This window comes from Cetorhinus maximus, chromosome 12 (genome assembly GCF_964194155.1).
Source record: "Cetorhinus maximus chromosome 12, sCetMax3.hap1.1, whole genome shotgun sequence".
In the NCBI taxonomy this organism is placed as follows: domain Eukaryota; kingdom Metazoa; phylum Chordata; class Chondrichthyes; order Lamniformes; family Cetorhinidae; genus Cetorhinus; species Cetorhinus maximus.
Genome location: NC_135890.1, coordinates 79750525 through 79773410, shown reverse-complemented (window position 1 = coordinate 79773410; position 22886 = coordinate 79750525). Strand labels below are relative to the sequence as shown.

The 22886-nt window shown below is 39.2% G+C and overlaps 1 protein-coding gene across 4 annotated transcripts in view; it reads left to right on the top strand.

The window, feature by feature from the left end:
• Window positions 1-22886, top strand: part of sppl3 (signal peptide peptidase 3) — a 187424-nt gene that overhangs the window by 155518 nt on the left and 9020 nt on the right. For all 4 annotated transcript variants that reach the window (XM_078553987.1, XM_078553988.1, XM_078553990.1 and 1 more), the window contains 4 exons: window positions 8407-8513; window positions 14086-14249; window positions 19946-20133; window positions 21483-21592. In XM_078553987.1, the coding sequence (XP_078410113.1) occupies window positions 8407-8513; window positions 14086-14249; window positions 19946-20133; window positions 21483-21592 (569 nt within the window). The remainder of the gene's footprint in view (window positions 1-8406; window positions 8514-14085; window positions 14250-19945; window positions 20134-21482; window positions 21593-22886) is intronic.

Genomic DNA, 22886 nt, shown 5'->3' with positions numbered 1-22886 from the left:
GCAAAAAAAACCTTGCACAACAAGATTAAAGTTTCATAGCTAAATAGTCTCACAAAACATCCTCCAAAAAAAATCCACTTGGTCAGAACACGCAAGTAAACTACTTGGCAACAGCTCCCTCATAGATTTTTAACCATAAAAATCCAGTAGTATCATCCAAGACAAAAACTGCTGTCACTTTAGTAAGAGGTATACCACACGACTTCTCACTCTTTTCCACTCTGCTGTGGAAATTCAGGAAAGTTCAGAAAACAAAACTGCTTTCTGGGACAAAGACTTTTCTGGTCTCATTGGATAGCTGTTTCAGATTCCGCACCTATTCTCAGCACAGAGCTGGTCTCGGAATATCTCCCCACACAGCCACTCAACTCAACACCTTTCCTTAAATATATTTGTTCCCCTTCATCTTAGATCCTATTGTTCTCAAACACCTCTTTTAATTCAACTTTTCCAAATACAAAAATCTTTCATGTTTTCCTGTTGCCTCTACTTTTGGGTCAGATAAAATTTAACCTCCCCTTGTTTATTTAAGAAATCTTTGTAAGTTGTACAAGTCCCATGTCACTTCTGAACTGCCCTTTGAAAGTTAACAGCTGAAAAGTCCAAGTCCTTGCCTATCACCTAATGCAAATTTTAAAACAGAACCTATTTACTCATAAATCCACTTCACCAGATCCTCTCATTACAAATGTATGCATCTAGAAACTTTACCTTTCATCTCTCAGTTCCCACAGGCAAGCTGTCTTTACTAACACACACACACAGCCTTCTTTAGTGAATAACACCATATTCCCAAAATATTAAAATAAGATCCACCTTCACAAGCCTAAAGTTCCCTATTGCTTTCTCCATGGCAATGCCTCAGCCAATCAGAGTCAACTTGCCAATCAATCAGCACCCTTTTCTCCTGTGGTTATAAATTATGATTGTTTGAAATTTGGCATTCTTGCATTTGTCCTGATGAGTGCAAGATGAAAAGCTTCTGCAATGTCTCTCTCCTTTCAGTAGTATTCAAGTTCTGTACTGCCAAGCAACTGTTCACCATTTGTCCTCTGTTGTCTGTCTCTGGGTTTAACAAGTTTCCAGTTCAACTTATCATCAAAACAAGAAAGATGATAGAAGTGTATTGTGTGGAGTGAGCCTTTTATCTGCTGCTGAGTTAAAGGCCGTTTGTCTTATGATTCAGATAACTTGCAATTTTTAAGTAACTTCTAACCCCTTTGAATTGCAGTTCTGTTATTCACTCTCCTCTATTGTGCTTGGGTAACCTATTGCATAACTTGAAAGAAATAAGGTTTAAAGCCTGACAGTTAACAATTTAATTTCTTTGCAGACGATTATAGAATCATAGAAGGGTTGCAGCACAAAAGGAGGCCATTCAGCCTGTCAAGTCTATGTCTCTCTGCAAGAAGAATTTAGTTAATCCCAGTCCCCAGCCCTCTCCATTTAGCCCTGTAATTTTCTTCCCTTCAGTTCTCCCTATCATTATATTCCTACCTATTGTAATTAATATTAATGTAACAATATGCAGTACAGCATTAACATATAATTTGAAGATTGGCAGTTGTCATGGATTGCGATTCTTTGACATAAGAGTTTATAATATGTATTCAGAGCAAAACTTACTTTGCGTGTTAGCATTTTGGGAGAGTTCAATGTGGAGAGGTGGATGCATGGACGGGCAATGTGGAATGAGTAGCCATTTTGTCAGATACTGAACAATAGCCAATTTTTTATCTTTGGGCCATTCAAGAATATGTATATCATCTTGGTGTGGACAAATTCTTTAGAGGTGTACTGGTGTTCAAAGAAAATCTTTTTTTTAAAAAAATAGCACTGACACCAGAGGGGGCAGTACAGAATTTATGCTGCCTGGCTTGAACTCTGGCCAGAATGTTCCTTGCATGCGTGTAACCACTCCCAGTAGATGTCATGTAAATTGTTAAAGTGGACAGGTGGGAGGGTTTGCTCTTTCTAAGCTAATTTTAGGAAGACTTTAAAAAGTATCTTGAGGTCAGAGAGACTCCATATAGTTTGAATACAAAAAGGTGAGAGATTGCCTCCTCAGTTTCTTGCACCAGCCTGGTTTGAAACATTTGTTCCATTACATGAAAACTGAAAAGCCTCTTATGTCATGGTGATGTCTGTAGCTGGTATTTGCAGGTAGCCTTAAACTAGAACCATACAAACCAAAATAGAGTTGATTTTATTTGAAAGAGAAAGTATAATGTGCAGGTCTTAGCCACAAATAGATACTCAAAATTATTGTGAGCTGGGTCAGTCTGTATAGCATGTAGCACATGAATGTTGAATCTGGTCATTGAGGAGGAAGCTTCAAACCTGACATGAATGCACTTCACATACTTCTGAACTGGTTCTAATAAGACTATAATGTTGTTGAACTGCTAAGTTTTTAAAAAATGGAACATGCTGTACTGATAAATAAATCATTTGATTTTTTTTGAAGGGATTAACGAGTGCTGGTAACTTCATTCTAATGCTTTTATTTCTGGGATATGTGTTAAAGTAAATGTTTTGCCTTCTAATGTTTTATTGAGAACCTGATGCAAATTCCTGTTGAATATCATCTGGTCAATTGAGCTTAGGAAATGTTATTACAGAGATGGGGCTTTCTTTGCCAACCTTTTCAACATATCTATATTTTAACATATTGAATTCTTCCCTGCCCATAAAAGCTTTAAGCTCCATATGCTATAATCATACTTGAACAAAAGCTTGCATTTATATAGCACATTCAACAGTAAAATGTCCCGAGGCACTTCGTTGAAATGTTCTGAAACAAAACTTGACACCGCACCACGTAAGGAGCTATTAAGACAGAGCATTAAAAGTTTGACCAAAGAATAGGTTTTAAGGAGCATCTTAAAGGGAGAGACAAAAAGGCAGAGATTTAGAAGGGTAATTCTAGAGCTTTGGGCCTGGAAAGTTGAAGGCATGGCTGCCAATGATGGGGCAAAGGAAATCTGGGCTGTTCTAGAGTCCAGAATTGGAGGAGTGCAGAGATATTGAAGGGTTGTAGGAATAAGATCATAAGAAATAGGAGCAGCTGTAGGCCATTCAGGCCATCAAGCCCGCTCCATCCTTCAATAAGATTGCGGTTGATCTGATTGTGGCCTTAACTCTGCTTTCCTGCCTGTCCGCCATAACCCTGACTTCTTTGTAGATCAAAAATCTGTCCAACTCAGTTTTGAATATATTCAATGGCCCAACCTCCACTGCTCTCTGGAGAAGAGGATTGGAAAGACTAATGACCATCTCAGAGGACTTTTCATTTCAGTTTTAAATGGGAGACCCCTTGTTATAAAACTGTGCCTCCCCCAAACCCCCACAGTTCTAGATTCCCCCATGAGGGAAACATCCTTTCAGCATTCACCCTGTCAAACCCCTTCAGAATCTTATATTTTTCAAAAGATCTATCATTCTTCTAAACTCCAATGGTTATAGGCTCAACCTTTCCTCGGTAAAGAACCCTTTCATCCCAGGAATCACCCGAGTGAACCTTCTCTGAACTACTTCCAATACAAGTATATCTCTCCTTAAATAAGGAGACCAAAACTATACACTGTACTCTAGGTGCAGTCTCACCAATACCGTGTACAGTTGTGGCAAGACTTCTCTGCTTTTATACTCCATCCCCCTTGCAATAAAAGCCAGCATTCCATTTGTCTTCCTAATTATTTGCTGCAATGGAGAAGGTTGTAGAAATAGGAAGGGTTGAGATGATGGAGAGATTTGAAGACCAGAAAGATAATTTCAAAATGGGGACATTGCTTAACTGTGTGTCAATGTAGGTCAGTGAACACAGGGGTGTTGGGTAAATGGACTTGGTCTGAGTTAGGACATGGACATGGATGAAAGTTTATGTATGGTGGAAGATGGCTAATAGGTGAGGAGAGCATTAGAAAAGTCAACGCTAGAGGTCACAAAAGGCACGTATGAGGGTTTTGCCAGTGAATGAACTGAGGCAAGGATAGAGTTGAAAGGTCTACTATTGGAGGTAAACGTAAGCAGTCTTGAAGATGAGGGATTATGTGGTTGAAAACTTATCTCAGTGTCATGTATGGCATCATGGATGCAAAAAGTCTGGCTGAACTTCCATAACAATAGTGGTGCTGTTGCTGTAGGAAGGAGCCATGAATGATGGTGCTGCCTTGTTTTCACCCCCTTGGAAGTAGAAGAGAATCTTGTTCAGTTGGCTTAAATTCACGTGTAATGAAAATAGAAAATGCTGGAAACGGGTTCTGATGAAAGTTCATTAGCCTGAAATATTAACTCTGTTTCTCTCTCTCCAGATGCTGCCAGACCTGCTGAGTATTTCCAGCATTTTCTATTTTTATTTCAGATTTCCAGAATCTGCAGTATTTTCTTTTCTGAATTCCTGTGTATTGTGTTGGCTCCATTAAGCCAATTCAACTAATTTTGCAATTGGGAGTTTGAAAGTGCATTGGAAATGACTTGGGAAACAGTTTTATTCAAGGGACAAATCCTAAAGCAAATGAGCTTGGCAAGGGAATGTGAAAGTATAAAGAAGTTGCTGGAGATGTTCTTATTACTGATGGAAACGGTGAGAGTAGAGGGACTGCAGGAGTTGGCAAGATCATGGGGAGGCTGTGAAATGGGTAGCAGAGTTTATATGCAGGGTGGGGTGCTTATAGTTAAGAGGAAGACAGTGAATTCTGAGAAAAGAGCAAGTGAAACTGAAATGGAGTTGGAAATTACCGAGGATGAGGAGTCAATGCAGGAGTTGAGGAATGAAAAAAGGATGAAGATCTCTTGGAAAAACTAGGAATGGGGCTGAAGGGCCAGTGGGCAGCATGGATCTTAATGTACAAGTGAAGGCTGGAGCAAGATGAGGTGGTGGGAGGAGGAGGAGGCATCTGAAAAGTGTGAGGAGAGACCAAGGAGTGGTGTGTTGATGAGACAGTTTCAGCAGTGCAGATGGTAGAAAATCTAACCAGACGGGAAAGCTTTAAGGAGCAAGGTGTTGTCACCAGTGAACCAAATTTCATTCAAAGCCTGGATCACCAGGGCCTTTTCTTTTTTGAGAGTAAATGAACACTTTGGAGGGAAATGCAGACAGACAGTAATTGATCCTCTGGTAGAATCCAAAAGTGTAGAGTGGGTGTGGTGAGTGGAATGGGAAGTACATGAGTATGAATTGCCTCCAGTGCCTGTGCTGGATGCAAAGATCAGTGAGGTTGGAAGCTGAGGCAGCTGGCATTGAGAAGGAAGAAATGAAATTATGATGTGACAGAGCAGGAGATAGGAGACTTGGGCCTAAGGAAGGTTGAGAAAAAAATAAAGGTGTGGAAGTTAAAATATAGATATTCTACAAATCACCCATGGAAATTAAAATAGACATATCCTGGCATAAATCTTCCCCCAACTACAACTGCAGTTGTTCTCATTTTCATTGGTTGATAACTTCATTGTCACCACTGGGCCCAGAAAGATTCTTTGGTGTACTGAGTTAGCTTTATCTCAATTGGGGTAACAGTTGAGTTTCTATGGTTGGGTTTCTACAGTTGGCCTCAGTGAATCAAGGTTAAGGGGAGAAGTCAACCAGAATTCTACTCAACAGTATCCATTGACAGGTGCTGGAAAATACGCTTATACGGAGAGCTGGAGAGAACAGGATCATGTCCTTGATGCAGCGCCCTCCTTGGTTGAATATTGCTTCCTAGGCTCACACAACAAAAATGGTCAGTTAGGTGAGGCACTGTGATGCTACTGGCACCGTCAGTATGAGTTCATGCTTTCAGAAGAGGAAGAAAGGACAGTAAAAATTTGTTGTTTTGATGGGTGACATTCACTGAGGAAGGGTCCTGCAGCTCTTTGGAAAACTAGAACTCCTATGGCTAACTGCACTAGCACTCGTGTTGTTAATGATCTGTCTGTTTTGAGATATGAAATGAGATTTTTTTTTTAATTACTTGAGGGAATATGGAGAAAGAATTCTTTAATGCATTATCTTGATGAAATGGTTAGAAATTTGAATTAACATGATATTTTCATTTTATAAAGTGATTACTGTTGTTCTACATGCCGTCTTCTTAACTGTGACCCATGTCATTTTGTCAAAATGAGTGGGCATAGCATTATAATTACTATTCACAATTATGTAGATTTCTCCTGTTTGAAATATGCAAAAATGTTTCCAAGATGTGAAATGATTCCAAGAGTATTGCATGTTAAATTCCTCGAGTAGCAAATGAAATTGTATGGATCTTAGTCATTAGAATCATACAGCACAGTAGGAGGACATTCAGCCCAGTGTCTGCTGACACTTTGAAAGAGCTATCCAATTAGTCTCACTCACTTTCTCTTCAATTATTTATCTAATTCTCTTCTGAAAGTTACTGTTGAATTCCTTTCAGCCACCTTTTCAGGTAGCACATTCCAGATCATAACTCACTACATAAAAGACCCCCTTTACTTCCCCCTAATGTTCTCGTCTTATTGTTGCTGTCTCACTTTCCAGTGACAATGGTTCTCTCTACGTACTCTATCAAAACTCCTCAATATTGAGCACCTCAATTACATCCCCCTGTTACTATCTCTGTTTTGCAGGTGACAATCCTAGTTTCTCTTGTCTCCCTACATAGCAGGGATGAGGAACTTCAGTAATCATTCTAGAATGTCTTCTCTGCACCTCCTTGAAGGCCTGGACACCTTTTCCTAAAGTATGTTGTCCAGAATATTCCAGATGAGGCCCAATCAGTGTTTTGTAAAGGTTTACCATAACCTCCTTTCTTTTGTACTTTATGCCTCTATTTATAAAACTTTCTCTACTTCTCCTGCAACCTTCAGAGATTTGTATACGTATACCTCCAGGTCTCTCTGTTCCTGCACTTCCATTAAAATTGTACCACTTAACTTGTATTCCCTCTCATTTTTCCTTCCAAAATGCATCACCTCACACTTCTCTGCATTATCTGCCTATTTGACCAGTCTGTCTATGTCCTCCTGAAATCTACTATCCTCCTCGTTGTTTACCACATCTGCTCATTGAAGTTGTGCAAAAATGCTACATTATCAACGTTTGCAACTTTTCAATCTGTGAAGTCTAATTCCAGAAATTCCACAAAATAGATGTGCAAGCCTGTCTGACACTTAAAATGGTTGGTCGAACTGATTAGTGCATTCCTATCTTTTCAGAACTCTGAGGAGAAAATCTTGCATTTCCAATTGAATATTAATGCCTAGAACTGTGAAACATTTAGCGCAGTAATATAGAACAGTATTTTAAATTTATATCCTTTGATCCTTAGTTATCCTGAAGTAATATTTTAGCTTCACCAAGTCTGTTTTTTTCAATATGACTTGATTTGTGCCCCCATAACTTTCTCTTTATACTGTAAGTATACTGTAAGACTTTTGTTTCTTTAATCTTTCCTCATAGCACTTGTAACGATTCCCACACTGACCAGAATTGTACAAGGAGGTATGATCTGATTGGTGAATTTTAAAGCCTCTAGATTTTTACTTTATTATGCCTATTTATTCTGAGTACCACTTCTCTGACTAGTTTCCTAATATTTTTTGGTTTTTTAATTGCCTTTGCACTCATCACTTGCACATTGCCACTCGTAGCTTCATTTCTAAGACTTCCTGTACTCATTCTATTCCTTTCATTTTTTAAAGCACTATTTATTTATCCCAATGTTGATTTTGTCCAATAATATAAATCTATTTTAGTGTCATTTTTGTTTTGTTTTCATCTTGATCGGAATGAGGAAGAGAAACAGTCCAAATTTCAGTTTAAAAAATAACCTGAGTCATAGATTGTTCAATCCATTTTTTTGGACTTGAGTATATAATCTAGGTTGACATTTTAATGCAGGACTGAGTGAGTGCTACATTGTTGAAGGTATCATTTGAGATATCAAACTGCCTGTTCAGCAAATGTATAAGGATCCATGGTGGTATTCTAAAAGCAGAGTATTTTTGCTATCATGGCCAATAGTTATTACTCAACTAGCACCACCAAAACAGAAAATGAAAACATAATACTTAGAAATGAAAGCCACTTGCACTGAATAACAGTTCTGGCTAAAACTGGGTGGTCTGCTCAAATCATTCCAATTACTTGGATATCTCTGCTGGCACAATATGAAAATTACACATGTGTAGAACTCCCCGAAAAGGAAAGGAACTGGCTCCAAACTTTTCCAGTAAGTCCCTTCCAAAAGTACCTATCTTCCCAATGAATCAGACATCTGTGGGAACCATTGAAAAGAAATAACTAATTTCCATTAATTGTACATTAAATGAATATTTTGGAGACCTAGTTTATTGATTTTTTTTTCAGTATTTAACACACTAACTCAGAAATTGCTGTTCTAACTTTGCAGTTTGCCAATGAATTTTTCGTGTTTTCTGCAGCTTTGGCAATGGGGCTCTGCGTGGCCATGATCGCTTTTGTACGATTACCAAGTCTTAAAGTTTCCTGCTTGCTGCTTTCTGGACTCCTCATTTATGATGTCTTCTGGGTAAGTTGCATTTAAACATTGCTTGTGTAACAGCTTTGCTCTTTACAGCTTTGTTATTAACTACATAATTATAAACATGTTCCCTCAACTTTTTATCTTTGTGCTTTTGCATGGAGAAGACACATTAAAATTAGCGTGTTTAAAATCTCCAATGTAGAATGAAAATACAGTGACCTCAATGCATGTCGGCAAATAATTAGATGTCATTGATATAATATGTAAATGTTAAGTTTGGGAGGCTTTGGTTAGCAATTTTTTTTTTACAGAAGATTTTCCCTGGTTCCCTCCCCTACTCTGTCTCTCTGAAGATGGTGAGTTATGTTGGAGCAGAATTCCATGCGTAGCAATGGTTTCCTAGTACATTAACCAAATGGCCATTTCTCGTGCATGAGCCTTGACAGTGCCAATGGGCCAATCATCTGAAGGGTGGTTACGGTCAAGCTTGATCACCCTTTTCACTTGAATTCCATAATCAGACTTCCATCAAGGTTCCTGAATAGAACCTTGAACCCTGAGGAGGATTTCCCCCAGGGTTAAAGAAACTCGGATTCAAGATAACACCAAATACTGTTTTGAGTCGGTGCAGCTTAATACCATGCAGCTAATTTAGCTGATGTGTAATTCAGAGAGTTTCTATTGGCCAATTTAATAATGACTTTGGAACAGCGACTGCAACCTTGCCCAAAATTGTTTACAAGGTACAGAGTGTCACCTTCACAAGAACACCAAAATCTATTCAGAAGATCAGTGATAGATGTAACCATTTTGTCATTAAACCGTCATCTTGAGTTTGAACACAGTGTTCTTTGATATCGCACCCCTTCTGTCTTGATTTAAATCCTTTACTGAATAATGACATTGTTATACATATGCCATACTCTGTGTCAACTAAGCGCGATTGCAATAAATTCACCATCTGGGCTCCCCTGAGACTGCACTGGGTTTGATGCCAAACAGCGCTTGTAGTAATGGATGATCGCTTTTATATCTTTGTATCTAATGACATTCTGGTTCTGTGCATTACATATTATACTTACATTTCCTAAAATATCTTAATTACAACTGCTATGCTGCAAGCATTTTTTTAAAAGTTTTGAAAAATCAGTGGTGATAAAATAACTCTTTTAGCTACATTTTGTTTGAATATCAATACCATTGTAGTCCATATGGCCAGTCTTGGAATTCTATAAATGATGTCTCTTCCTCCATATCTCATGCTCCATTAGCTACTCTGCCAAAACTCTATCCTGTTCCTTTTTGAATTCACCAATATTGTCGTCCTCTGCCTCTGGGGCAGTTTGTCCATATATTCGGTTAAGTCTAAACTGTGTAGTTTCTCTTCTGTCTTCTGAGTTGATGATAGCGTCAGATTGACAGACACAGTGTTGACTCAACTGCATGATTAAGCAAGCCATCAGTCTGCCTATAGTTTTGCATCATTATTCAACATCAACTGAAAGATATAATGGCTCATTAGACTTCCCCTGTCGTGTCCTCCATTACAGAATGTCTCATTTAAATAGCTTAATAATGACTAGTCGTCGAGAACAGTAAGTTCAGGCTTCACACAGTGTTAAACGTGTTTGTGATTAATTAACTTTTCAGTGGTTTTAGCAGTTTGACTAGAAGTAGGAAAGTGGCAGCATCTGCAGGGGGGATGTGCTTTCTATTTGAAGCTAGAACTGAAGTCAGATATTGTCTATCTGAAAAACTATAGTAACATTGTTAGCTGTTTGTTCAATCTTCTGCGTCAATGTTCTAAGCTACAAAGAAGAAATGTGAATTTTTCAGATGGTTAATTGTGATAAATCAGCCAACTGAAAAATAAATAAATTTATTTCTGAACGTAGACAATTTGTGCTACTCACGTCACTGGAGTTCATTCAGTTTGTGTAAATGTACAAAGACTGGGATACGATATAGTGGTGATGATAGGAACTTGGCTCCAAGAAAGGCAGGATTGAATACTAAATGCAGCGTGTTAAGATGGGGAAGGAAAGAAGGAGTGGAGTTCAATTTGAGAATATTGCAGGGCTGGAGAGCATGGATCTCCTAGAGGGGTCAAGGACAGAATCTGTTTGGCTAGAGTTAAGAAATAGTAGAGGTGCAATTATGCTATTGGCCACTAACTAATGGGAAGAATATAAAGGAGCAAATTTACAGGGATATTACAGAAAGGTGCAAGAACTGTAGAGTAGTGTTTCATTGGGGGATTTCAGTTATCTGAATAGAGATTAGGATTGGGAGAGAGGAGAAAGCATTTTTGAAGTGTGTTCAGGAGAACTTTCCTGATCCATTTTTTTCCAGCCCGATGAGGAAGGAGGCATTGCTGGATTTTGTTCTGCGAATAAGGTGGGTAAACTAGAACAAGTGTCAGAATGGGAACATTTTGGGAACCGTGATCATTGTATCATTAGGTTTGGATTAACTAGGAAAAGAACAGAGGCAATCTAGAGTAAAAATACTTAATTGGAGGATGGCCAATCTCAACGGGTTGAGAGCAGATTTGTCCTGGGTAAATTGGAATCGAAGATTGGCAAGCAAAAACTTAATCATGTTTTGAAGAATAGATGATTTGGGTACAGTCTAGGTACATTCCCACAAGGGAGAAAGGTAGGGCAAGCTAAAGCAGAGCTCCCTGAATGATGAAAGAGATGGAGAATAAGATTGTTAGAATCCAGAAAGCTAGTTGGTGAAGGATGTAACTGGATCCAATCTTTATATGCTTTTTTATATAAATGAAACACAATATACAATTAACAAGATTAACGTATATCAGGTTAGTAATACAAGTAAAAATGAATAGGTTCAAAGTAGATGTGAACAGAGATGTACGATAGGCAAAGAGAGATTATGAAAATAGACTAGCAGCTAACATAAAAAGGAATCCAAAAATCTTCTATAGGCATATAAATAGCAGACCAGTATTAAGAGGAGGAGAGGGGCCACTTAGAGACCAAAAAGGAGACCTACACATGGAGGCACTTCATGGGTGAAGTGCTAAATGAGTACTTTGCATCTGCCTTTACGAAGAAAGAAAATACTCAAGGCCACAGTAAAAGAGGAGGCAGTTGAGATAATGGATGGGCTGAAAGTTGATAGAGGGAGCATTAAAAAGGTTGGCTGTACTTAAGTTGATAAGTCACCAGAACCAGATAGAATGCATCTGAGGATGCTGAGGGAAGTAAGGATGGATACTGCATAGGTACTGGTCATAATCTTCCAATCCTGATATCCAAAGGTGGTGCCAAAGGGCTAGAGAACTTCAAATGTTACACCCTTTTCAATAAAGGATAAACCCAGCAACTACATGACAGTCAATTTTGTCTTGGTGAGGCAGCTTTTAGAAACAATAATCCAGGACAAAATTAACAGCCACTTGGACAAGTGTGAATTAATTTAGGAAAGCTAGCAAAGATATGTTAAAGTAAATTGTTTTTAACTAACTTGATTGAGTTTTTTTGATCAGATAACAGGGAAGGCCGATGAGGAAAATGTGGTTGATGCGGTGTATATGGACTTCTAAAAAGCATTTGATAAAGTGCCAAATAATAGGCTTGTCAGCACATTTGAAGCCCATGGGATAAAAGAGGCAGTGGCAGCATGGAAATGAAATTAGCTAAGTAAGAGGAGCTAGAGTAGTGGTAAATGGTTGATACTTGGACTGGAGAAAGGTGTAGGTTGATGTTCCCCTGAAAATGGAACTACAAATGCTGCTTTTCGTGATTTACATTAATGACTTTGGTGTACAGCTAATAATTTCAAAATCTGAAGATGACACAAATCTTGGAAAGCATTGTGGACTGTGAGGAGGATGGTGATGGACTTGAAGAGAAGAGAGTCAGGCTGGTGGAATTGGTGGGGTTGAAATTTAACAGAGTAGTCCAAAGGGATATATTTCGATTAGAAGAAATAAAGAGGCAATATAAACTGAATTCTAAAAGAGGTGCAGGAACAGAGAGACCTTGGGTTATATGTGGCCAAATTGTTTGAAGGTAGCAGGGCAGGTTGAGGAAAGAAACGTGCAGAATCCTGGGCTTTATAAATAGAGGCATGTACAAAAACAAAGAGGTTATGTTGAACCTTTTGTTATGACCAGGTAAGGCAGAATGATTTGGCTCCCCACTATTCAGCCTCCTTAGTTGATCACAACAAAGGTTTCAGTTTCTTTTTCACGAGGATATGCCTTTTCTGAATCCAAATGTATTTAACTATTTAAGCTGTGAGCAATAAGAAGTCAATCAATCAAGGTTTTCTTGAGCTAAAGAGAGAGAACATTTATTAACCACTAAACCCAAGGAAAAAGTAATAAAATCGCAACACCGCACATAAGCAGGTATCAGAAAAAAGGGAAGTCAGAGTCCAATAAAAACAAATTAAAATATATAGTTAAGTGTCCTTTGATTGTCCTTCAGGCATAGATTTTTAAATGCTGCAGCCGATTTGGATTAACTGGTTTCTTGGATGTGGTCTGATATAGAAGAAGGTTGCAATTATTACCAGATCTCAGTCCACTGGTAGATTTCTAGTTGGCTTCCGAACCAAGTAATGTACTTCTGTCAACAGACAGTGAGGGTGAGAGAGCCCAGCTTTCAGCCTGTTTCCTCTGCTGAAAACTTTGTTGCAATCTCTCTGCAGTGGCTGCAGCCTGGACTGTTATATTTCAATCATTGTGTTTTTCCCAGGGGTTTGGGTGGGCCTGTCAGTGGCAGCCATTGTTTTAATACCCAGCACTTGCATTTTAATGTCTCTTCCTTAGACAGTGACAAGTTTTGATGGGCCTCTGAATGATGGGAATTGTCTCTCTCTTCGCACTCCCCTGAGGGTGACTTGTTTGTTTTTTCATCTTCACCTTGGAAGGTGGCCTTGCATTTTTAAGTCGTTTGTGTTCTCTCATTTCAAATTGCAAAACTTCCAATCAGTTGACAGCTTAAATCACTTTTTCAAAATTAAAGAGCCATAACCTTGTGACATTTCATAAAATACTAATTCAGCAACAACTAGAGTATTGCATCTAATCTAGGCACCACACTTTAGTATGTGCAGGCCTTGGGGAGTGCAGAATGGTTCTGGGGATGTGGAACTTCAGTTACAAAGATAGATTGGAGAAGCTGGGTTGTTCTCCTTAGAGAATAAAATGTTGAGAGGAGATTTGATAGAGATGTTCAAACTCATAAGGGGCCTTAGAGTACTTAAAGAGAAGCTAACCCCATTAGCAGAAGGATCTAAAATCAGAGGAAACAGATTTAAGGTTATTGAAAGGTGAACCAAAGGTGACATGAGGGAAAAAACTTGTTTGCAGTGAGTGGTTATGATCTGGAATGCACTGCCTGAAAAGGTGGTGGAACCAGATTCCATCATGATTTTCAAAAGGGAATTAAGTACTCGAAAGGAAAAAAATTGCAAGGCTAAGGAGAAGGGGTAGGGAGTGAGACTAACTCCATTGCCCTTGTAGAGAGCTAGCATGGACTTAATGGGCCAAATGGCATCATCTGTGCTGTAACCATGCTATGACTCTATGATTAAGTAATGAATGACACCAACCCCCAACTTCCTCCCCTCTGCCTTTCAGGTATTCTTCTCTGCTTACATCTTCAACAGCAATGTGATGGTGAAGGTGGCCACTCAGCCTGCTGACAATCCTTTAGATGTACTGTCAAGAAAACTTCACTTGGGACCCAATGTTGGACGGGATGTTCCTCGCCTCTCGCTACCTGGGAAGTTGGTGTTTCCAAGGTAAGTGCATATGATCTAAATTCTTGGTTCTGAATGTGAATGTTCTTGGGAAGTCTGAATTCTCATTCACTGTGAACATCAGCTTAATTTCACCAGAAGGAATAAACAGAGTCTTCAAAGGATTTATTTTCTGTAAGAGCATTCAAGTCACACAAGTGGGGATGAGCTGTGGGATGTTGTTTGTCTGTTCTTTATAGCGATATAGATTGGACCTAAATGGAATACGGTAGTGGGCTTTACTTCGGAAATCAATGTACACAGAAGAATACCCATTTATGCCTCAGTAATGCTACAGCCCAGTTGTGATCCGGCCATTACTTGCTATAACTTGAGTAAATGTTTGCTGGGAGACCTAGTTCAATATGCACTTTGTCATCTATGCTCTGGAAGACAAATCTGAAAGTAACTGCAAGAAACTTTTAGCTATCATTTTGCTTCAGCTGCAAAGTGATTATCTGTGTACACCTTGCAGAAAGCTATTCTAAGTTCTCATCAAGTTAATTGGCGTGATCACAACTTTTCCCTGCACTGATAGCAACCTTGGTTTTGCTGCCCATTACCCATTAAATTGTCCAAGTCCATCTGATTTGCAACTGCATTTTCACTTGCTAAGTCAATGTGTCATGAAACAACAGAGGCTGACCATCTTCTGTAGGGGAGCAAGACCCACCTTTCTTTAGTTTGCTTCGCCCTGAATCCTTCTGGTTATTTGTCTTTAAACAGATGTAGAGTTATAGAGTCATTTACGGCACAGGAGGAGGCCATTCGCACCAACCAGTCCATGCCAGCTCCCTGTGGAGCAATCCAGTAAGTCCCACTCCCCCACTCGATCCAAGTAGCCCTGCAAGTTTATTACCTTCAAGTGCCCACCCAATTTCCTTTTGAAATCATTGATTTCTAAATTAACTACTTCTTTTGGAAGTGAGCAAGCAACTCGTCATGACTTGTCATTCAAGAAGATGGCCTGTTAAGAATCTTTCAACTGAGCCTCTGGCAACTATCTGAGACTGAACCAGCCCAGTTTCAACCTTGGTGCCATATTTGACTCAGAGATGATCATCTGACCACACATTTGCTCTATCGCAAAGACCCCCTACCTCTGTAACATCAACTCTACCCCACCAGCTCACCTGATGCTGAATCCGTCTTCCATGCCTCCAAAGTTGACTATTCCAGCTCACCCCTTGTCAGCATCCCATCTTCCACCCTCCATAAACTTAAGCAAGTCCAAAACTCTGCTATCTATATCCGAACTCTCATTAAGCCCTATTCACCTACCTATTTCCTGACCTAGGTTGGCTCCCAGTCGGGCAATGTCGCAATTTTAAAATATCTACACACTTCCAATTTTGGTGTCTTGCATATTCCCCAATTTTTAATTGTTCCTCCGTTGGTAGCTTCAGCAGCTGAGGCTCTCTGCTCTGGAAGTTCCTCTCCAACCTTCTCCACATCTCCCCCTCTTTTCCCCCATCTAAAGATGCTCCTTAAAACCCACCTCTTTGACCAATCTTTTGGTGACCTGTCCTAATTTCTCCTAATGCGGCTCAGTGTCAAAGTTTGATAATGCTCCAGTAAAGTGCCTTGGGATATTTTACAATGTTACAGACATTATATAGATGCAATTTATTTAATGTAATTGCGATACTGTGGATTTGTGGAGCTGCTCTCTGTCACAATGTGGAAACTGGCACATGAGGTACTCCAGGAAGCACACTAGTGGCTTTTTTGGAATTGGAAGCGGAAGCACAAATAATTTCTCAGTCCGGTGATCAGAATTTTAATTATCTCAACCACTCAAATGGATAAGCACTTGTTGGCTAACTGTTGTGTTGTTAAACTTGGCCAGAGCCCATTGAAAATTTGTCCAGTAATCACAGCAAGTTGATCAGACTGAGAGAGAAGACAGAAAGATCTAAGATAAATTACAAAAAGCTAAAAGCTACTGCGGATGCTGGAAATCCAAAACAAAACAAAAACAGAATTACCTGGAAAAACTCAGCAAGTCTGGCAGCATCGGCGGAGAAGAAATCAGTCAACGTTTCGAGCCTCCATGGCCCTTCGGCAGAACTGCAGCATAGTTTCAACAAGGGAGAAATATAAATTGGTTTAAGGTGGGTGGGGGGCGGGGGGGAAGAGACACATTGAGGGTGTGGTGTGAGCAGATAATCAAAAGATGTCAGAGACAAAAGGGTCAAAGAGGTGTTGAAGGTGGTGGTCTTTGTCTGAGAAAAGTGCTAATTAAGAATGGAATACAGGATATTCAAAGTACAGCTCTAGTGGGGGTGGGGTGGAAAGACTAAAGGTTTTAGTTTTAGATTTAAAAATAATGGAAATAGGTGGGGAAAGAAGAATCTATATAAATTATTGAAAAAAAAGCGGGTGGGGGGGGATAAATTACAGTGCTTGAGTTGTAGGTGCAAATAGCCACATGAGAATATGAAATTGTGGAAATAAGAGACCTGGTCCCAAAAACGGTAGGACTGGTACTAAATATTCCTGGATACAAGGTTCAGGAAAAAAAAGGAGGTGGGTAGCAAAATTGATTAAGGATAATATTGCTATGTTGGAGAAAGAGAGGAGTTCTGACGGGGTCACAGAATCTATTCTGTTAGAGTTAAGAAATAATAAGAGGTACTGTTACACTACTGGATGTATTATATAGGTAGCCAACTAATGGGAAGGGTATAGAGGAGATAAATTGCAGATAGATACAAGAACTATAGAGTAGTGATGGTTGGAGGACTTCAGTTATCATAATATAGACTAGGATAGTGGAAAGAACAGAGGAGTAAGAATTTCAGAAGTGTGTTCAGGAGAACTTTCTCATCAATATATTTCCAGCCCAACTGGAAGGAGCCTTTGCTGGATCTGGTTCTGGGTAATGTGGTGGGTTAAGTGAAGCAAATGTCAGTAGGGCAACATTTAGGGATCACCGTATTATCATAAGGTTTAGATTAGTTATAGAAAAGATGAGGAGCAATCTAGTGTTAAAATACTGAATTGGAGGAGAGTCAGTTTCAACAGGCTGAGAATGGATCTGGCCCAGATAAATTGGAATCAGAGGTTGATGAGCAAAAGGATAATTGAACAATTGACAACTTTAAATGTTTAATGATTTGGTACAGTCAAGATACATTCCCACTGAGTTCTCTGGCTGACTAAAGAGAGAGAGTAAAATGAAGCAGAAAAGGGGGCGGGTGTTGTTGATTGTACGAGTGAGAACTGAAACGAACGTAGGAAGTTCATAGGGGAAGTGAAAAGCAAAATAAGAGAGTCAAAGAGAGGTTGAGAATAGACCATCTAACATCTAACTAAAAAAGTCTTCTGTAGGCATATAAATAATAAATGGGTAGTAAGAAGAGGGGTGGAGCTGATTAAGGACTAAAATGAAGACACACACATGGGAGGCAGAGGGACATGGCTGAGGTGCTAAATGAGTCTTTGCATCTGTCTTTATTGAGGAGGAAGGCACTGACAAAGTCACAGTAAAACAGGAAGTAGCTGAGATACTGATGAACTAAAAATTGATAAAGGAGGCATTACAAAGACTGTCTCTAGTTAAAAGGTTCAGGTTCAGGTGGGATGCATCTAGTTTCCTGAGGGAAGTAAGGGTTGAAATTGAGATACTGACTATAATCTTCTAAACCTCCTTAGATACAGGGGTGGTGCCAGTCTGGAGAATTGCAAATATCGCACTCTAGTTCAGAAAAGGATGTAAGGGTAAACTCAGCAACTACAGGCAAGTCAACTTAACCTTGGTGGTGGAGAACCTTTTAGAAACAATAATCCCAAATTAGTGGATGTGTGAATTAATTAAGGAAAGCCAGCTCAGATTTGAAATTTACACGAAGAAGTGATTTATTTTGGTGAACAGAGGAGAAGCAGTATAACCTGAAGGGTACCGTTCTGAAGGGATTGCAGAAACCTGCAAGTATATTTGCACAAATCGTTGAAGGTGGCAGGGTACTTTGGGAAGTGGTTAAAAAAGCATATGGGATCCTGAGGTTTATAGAGGCATGGAGTACATAAACAAGGAAGTTGTGATGAATGTTTATAAAACATTGGCTTGACAGCAACTGGAGTATTGTCCAATTCTAGGCACCAATTTTAGGAAGGATGTGAAAGTCTTGGAGAGAGTGCCAAATGACTAAGGGACGAGGAATTTGAGTTACGTGTGTAGATTAGAGAAGCTGGGTCTTTTCTCCTTGGAGCAGAGAAAGTTGACGGGAGATATGACCAAATTACTCAAAATCATGAGGGGTCTGGAAAGAGTAGATAAAACTATTACCATTGGCAGAGGGATCTACAGCTAGAGGATACAAATTTAAGGGGATTGGCAAAAGAATCAAAGGTGACATGAGGTAAAATCTGTCAAATGCTTAAACAAATATTATCCTGTAATAAGGAATAAGTTAAACCTGATCTGTGCTTGTGCACAAGGCAGTTAAAATAGGTTGGGTCTGAAGATACCTTAAACGCTTGTTCATTTGGGTTTGTTATTAGTAGGTCATCTGCATTCACAAGGCATAACGATAATGCCAATTGGCAGACACCAGGAAGCTTTGAAATAAATATCTGTGATGATAGCAGCACTCAGTCATGCTAACTTTCTAAATTATATCTTCCTCCTTAATAAAGTCAGATGCAAAGACTCATTTAGTACCTCAGCCATGTTCTCCACCTCCATGTGTGTGTCTTTTTGGTCCTTAATCCTCTTCTTACTATCCATCTATTATTATTTATATAAAAAGACAGGGTTTTTTTTACGCAATGAGTGGTTATGCACTGCCAGAGTGTGTGGTGGAGGCAGCTTCCAGGGTGGATTTCAAAGGGAAATTAGGTAAGTACTTGCAGGACTACGAATGGGGCATAGGAGTGGAGCTAGCTGGATTGCTGTTGCAGAGAGCCAGCATGGACTCGACAGGCTGAAAGGCCTCCTGTCCATAATCATTCTCTGATTCGAGGATTTGGTTGCAGCAATCACTAACAAGTTCTAACTTCTCTTGCCATTGCAAACATTATAATTACGAAAAATTGGGGACATTAGCTGAATAAATCTGATCTAATTGGTTGCTATCAGATATTTCTATCAACAAACTCTTAATGCCTCATCTTGAAACTAATAAGTATCACCAGATAATGTTCACTCGTTGTCTGTCTTCCCTGACATAGTTAAGGAACTTTGAATCTAGCTGGAGTGAATTTTATTTCCAAATTCACAGTTTTTGGTCCATCCAAAGTTCAAGATTAAAGGTATAATATAGAAAGTTAGTCTGCTTCCATCACAGATATTTATTTCAAAACTTTCTGGTGTCTGCCAATTGGCATCATCGTTATGGTTGGTGAATGTATGTGATCTACTAATATCAAATCCAACTAAACGTTCAGACCCAACCTATTTTTACTGCCTTGTGCTCGAGCACAAATCAGGTTTAACCTATCCATTATTACAGAATAACATTGTTCAAGCATTTGACAGGTTTTCAATGATCAGTATCTTGTTGCTAAAATAAATTTAATTACATTTAAATCAAATTTAACCAACTTTAGGAGGTTACAAATATCAATCTTTGAACCAATTTTTTAAAATTACGCTTAGCCTTAATATTTATAATCACCAAAGTAGGTTAAGTTATACAAGGCTTTTGTGTGAAGATTTGGATGGTATTGAACACCCTTTGCCCTTTTTTGTACAGTTCCACAGGCACCCACTTTTCTATGCTAGGAATTGGAGACATTGTCATGCCAGGGCTTCTGTTGTGCTTTGTGCTTCGATATGACAACTATAAGAAAGTATCTAACAGCGAAGCCCTCCCACCCAATATACCTGGCCGTATGCAAAAGGTGTCGTACTTCCACTGCACCTTGATTGGTTACTTCGTAGGTAAGTGGAAGAATTCAATGAAAATAAAAATAAATTATTTAAAAAGTATTGTTTCCTAGTAGCAAAGATAGTCTATCTAGGCAGTAACATGAGGGCTTTGCAATGTTCAAAATGCTGACATTCACACTGTTCATTTATGTATTAAACTGTTACTGTCTAATTAGATATTCTGTTTAAACCAATTAACGTCAACCTGTTCTTCTCTCTGACCTGTAAAGCTTGGGTTACTATTGACCTTTCATACCCTACAACTTTTGCTGCTCTGTATCACTTATTTGGAGAAGTTTAGGTTTGGATATGTCTTGAGTCACTAGCTCATGGATTCAAACTGCATTGCAAGGTTTTATCCAATATCTAGGCTGGTGCTTCAGTGCGTCACTGAAGAAGTGTAGCATTGTCAGTTAATTGTTAATTAACCTGACTTCATCTGAGTTCTCCTGATGTCCTAACCAGTATTCATCCCTCACCCAACACCCCTAAAACAAATTAACTGTTTGTTCATCTCATTGACATCTGTAGAATTTTGCAGCATGCAATTTGGCTGCTACACTGCCTACATAACTATGACTGCACTTCAGAAGTTATTCATTCTGTTTTACTTCGCAAAGTCCTGAGAATATGCAAATGACTAGGTGCCCTTCCTTCCACATTAATAGGATACTGCGATATAGAAGTGGCCACTGTTTAAAACGCGTTGTTAATTGTACAGTTTCTTTTGAACGTGTTTGTTAAATTAGGGAAGCTCCCCAAAAATGCTGTTGCCATTTTCCTTTTAGCATGATTACTGAGCATGCTCAATTTTTTTTAAAACTGCCACTCGTTGCCTCCCTCCCTGACCCACCTGCTCCCTCTCTTCCACTCGCAGCTCCTCTCGCTCCCTCCCTCTTATCGCCCCTCTCCCAAGCCCTCACTCATAGTCGGGGTTCAGGAAAGGGAAGTGCCAAGTGGGAGGAAAGTTGGAAGGAAGCGGCGAGTGGGAGGGGAGCAGTGAGCAGGAGTAAGAGGCAAGTAGGGGAGTCAGCAAGCTAGAGGTGGAAAGCGACGAGCAAGAAATAACTTACAGTACTAATTCTTTCAATTTATGAAGAGTTAGAGGGTTTTTGGGAGAGGTAGGTTCAAGACAGTTGATAGGTTTTTAATGTAAAAATCACAGGTCAGAAACGTAACCCACCCACATTAGATGTTTTCTTATGAGACAGTGATTTTTGTTTAGCACACTATTTGTAGAAATACATTAGGAGTGGTAAATGAGGGAGAGCTATATACATTTTTAAATAAAATATTAAATCTTCTGTGGTAATCTGTTTAGAACTTGTCCTTTTTCTGATGATCTAAGTCTTTTAATTTAGGTCTTCTGACAGCCACTGTAGCATCCAGAATTCATCGGGCTGCCCAGCCTGCACTCCTGTACCTTGTTCCGTTTACACTGCTACCCCTGCTTACCATGGCTTACTTAAAGGTGAGTAGAATATCAAAACCAAATAAACCTTCAATCTGCTGAAAATATGTATATGTTCAGTTATTTAGCTGCTTGTTAATCATCCCCTGTGCACCCCCAATTCTTTTCACTCAATCCTTATCCAACTTAATCCAGCATTGCTACTCTTGCATTGTAAATTCTTGCTTGCTACTTGCTGACATGTGTTTTTATACAGCTGAGATTATTTTGCAAACTCTGCCTAAATTCTTGAGGCTTGATCCAACCACAGTGTAATCCAGCTTCCCTCAAAATTACAAATCACTGGCAAAATGTAGCATTTTTTTTCTTACGAGATGTTTAGTCTTGAGTGCTGAAGCAGGAATGCAGTGGAGTAAAGTTCCCTTTTTTGCCAATTCATGTGATGACACAGCAACAATGACTATCACCCCTTTATAGCATGAGCTTTCAGCACTTTTATATGTAAAGTTATTGTTGTCTATTTTATCTCTACTGTTCATTTTAAGGGACCAACTAATGAGGTGATTGGGTGAAAGAAGGAATAGCCTGTGACAAAAGTTGCATAATCCAAGCACAAAGACTAGATATCCTTGCCAGAACTAAAGACCATGGAAAAGTTGCCTTTTCCTATATTGTTTAATAACTTTGAAGAAAGTTCTGTAAAATTATTTGTAACCAAGGCAACATGCATGAAACCGGGAATGCTAATGAGCAAGTAAGCACACATGGTCTGGGTTCAAGAGCGTAATAAAGCCCTGGTATCTAAAACAAAGTCGACTTTATCTTAACTTATTTACTGATTAACAATCAGAACTTCTGTCTTTGATTTTATATCATTTGAATAGCTGGAGTTTACGATAGGACAAAAGAAAGACATTTTCTGCAGAAACCAGACTGGATTGTTAATATGGAAGGGGAAATTGTGGGTGATCAGAGCCATTGTGTTTCATTTTATTACTTTTGCTAGTGTGTGGAAATGGATTAGCTGCAATACTCTACACCAGGAAAAGGAGACAATGCAGGCAGCATGCCCTTCTGACATGGCAGGAAAAACTATCCTAGTTTGCTTAAAAAGTTTGGAATGCTTTATAAACTATACTGCTCTGCAGCAAGAGAGACTACTTACTTTTAATGCTACAATTCTGCCAGGGGGATTAAGTTCCTTTTCCTTCCTGGAACACAGTGGATAGATACGCTGATATTTCATGTGGCTCCTTGTACTTAGTAGTTATGCTCTCTGACACATTTTCACCTCATTAAAAATCTGCATCCTGTTGTCCTTCTGAGGAAGTGGATCTTGTGTTTCAAAAAGTCT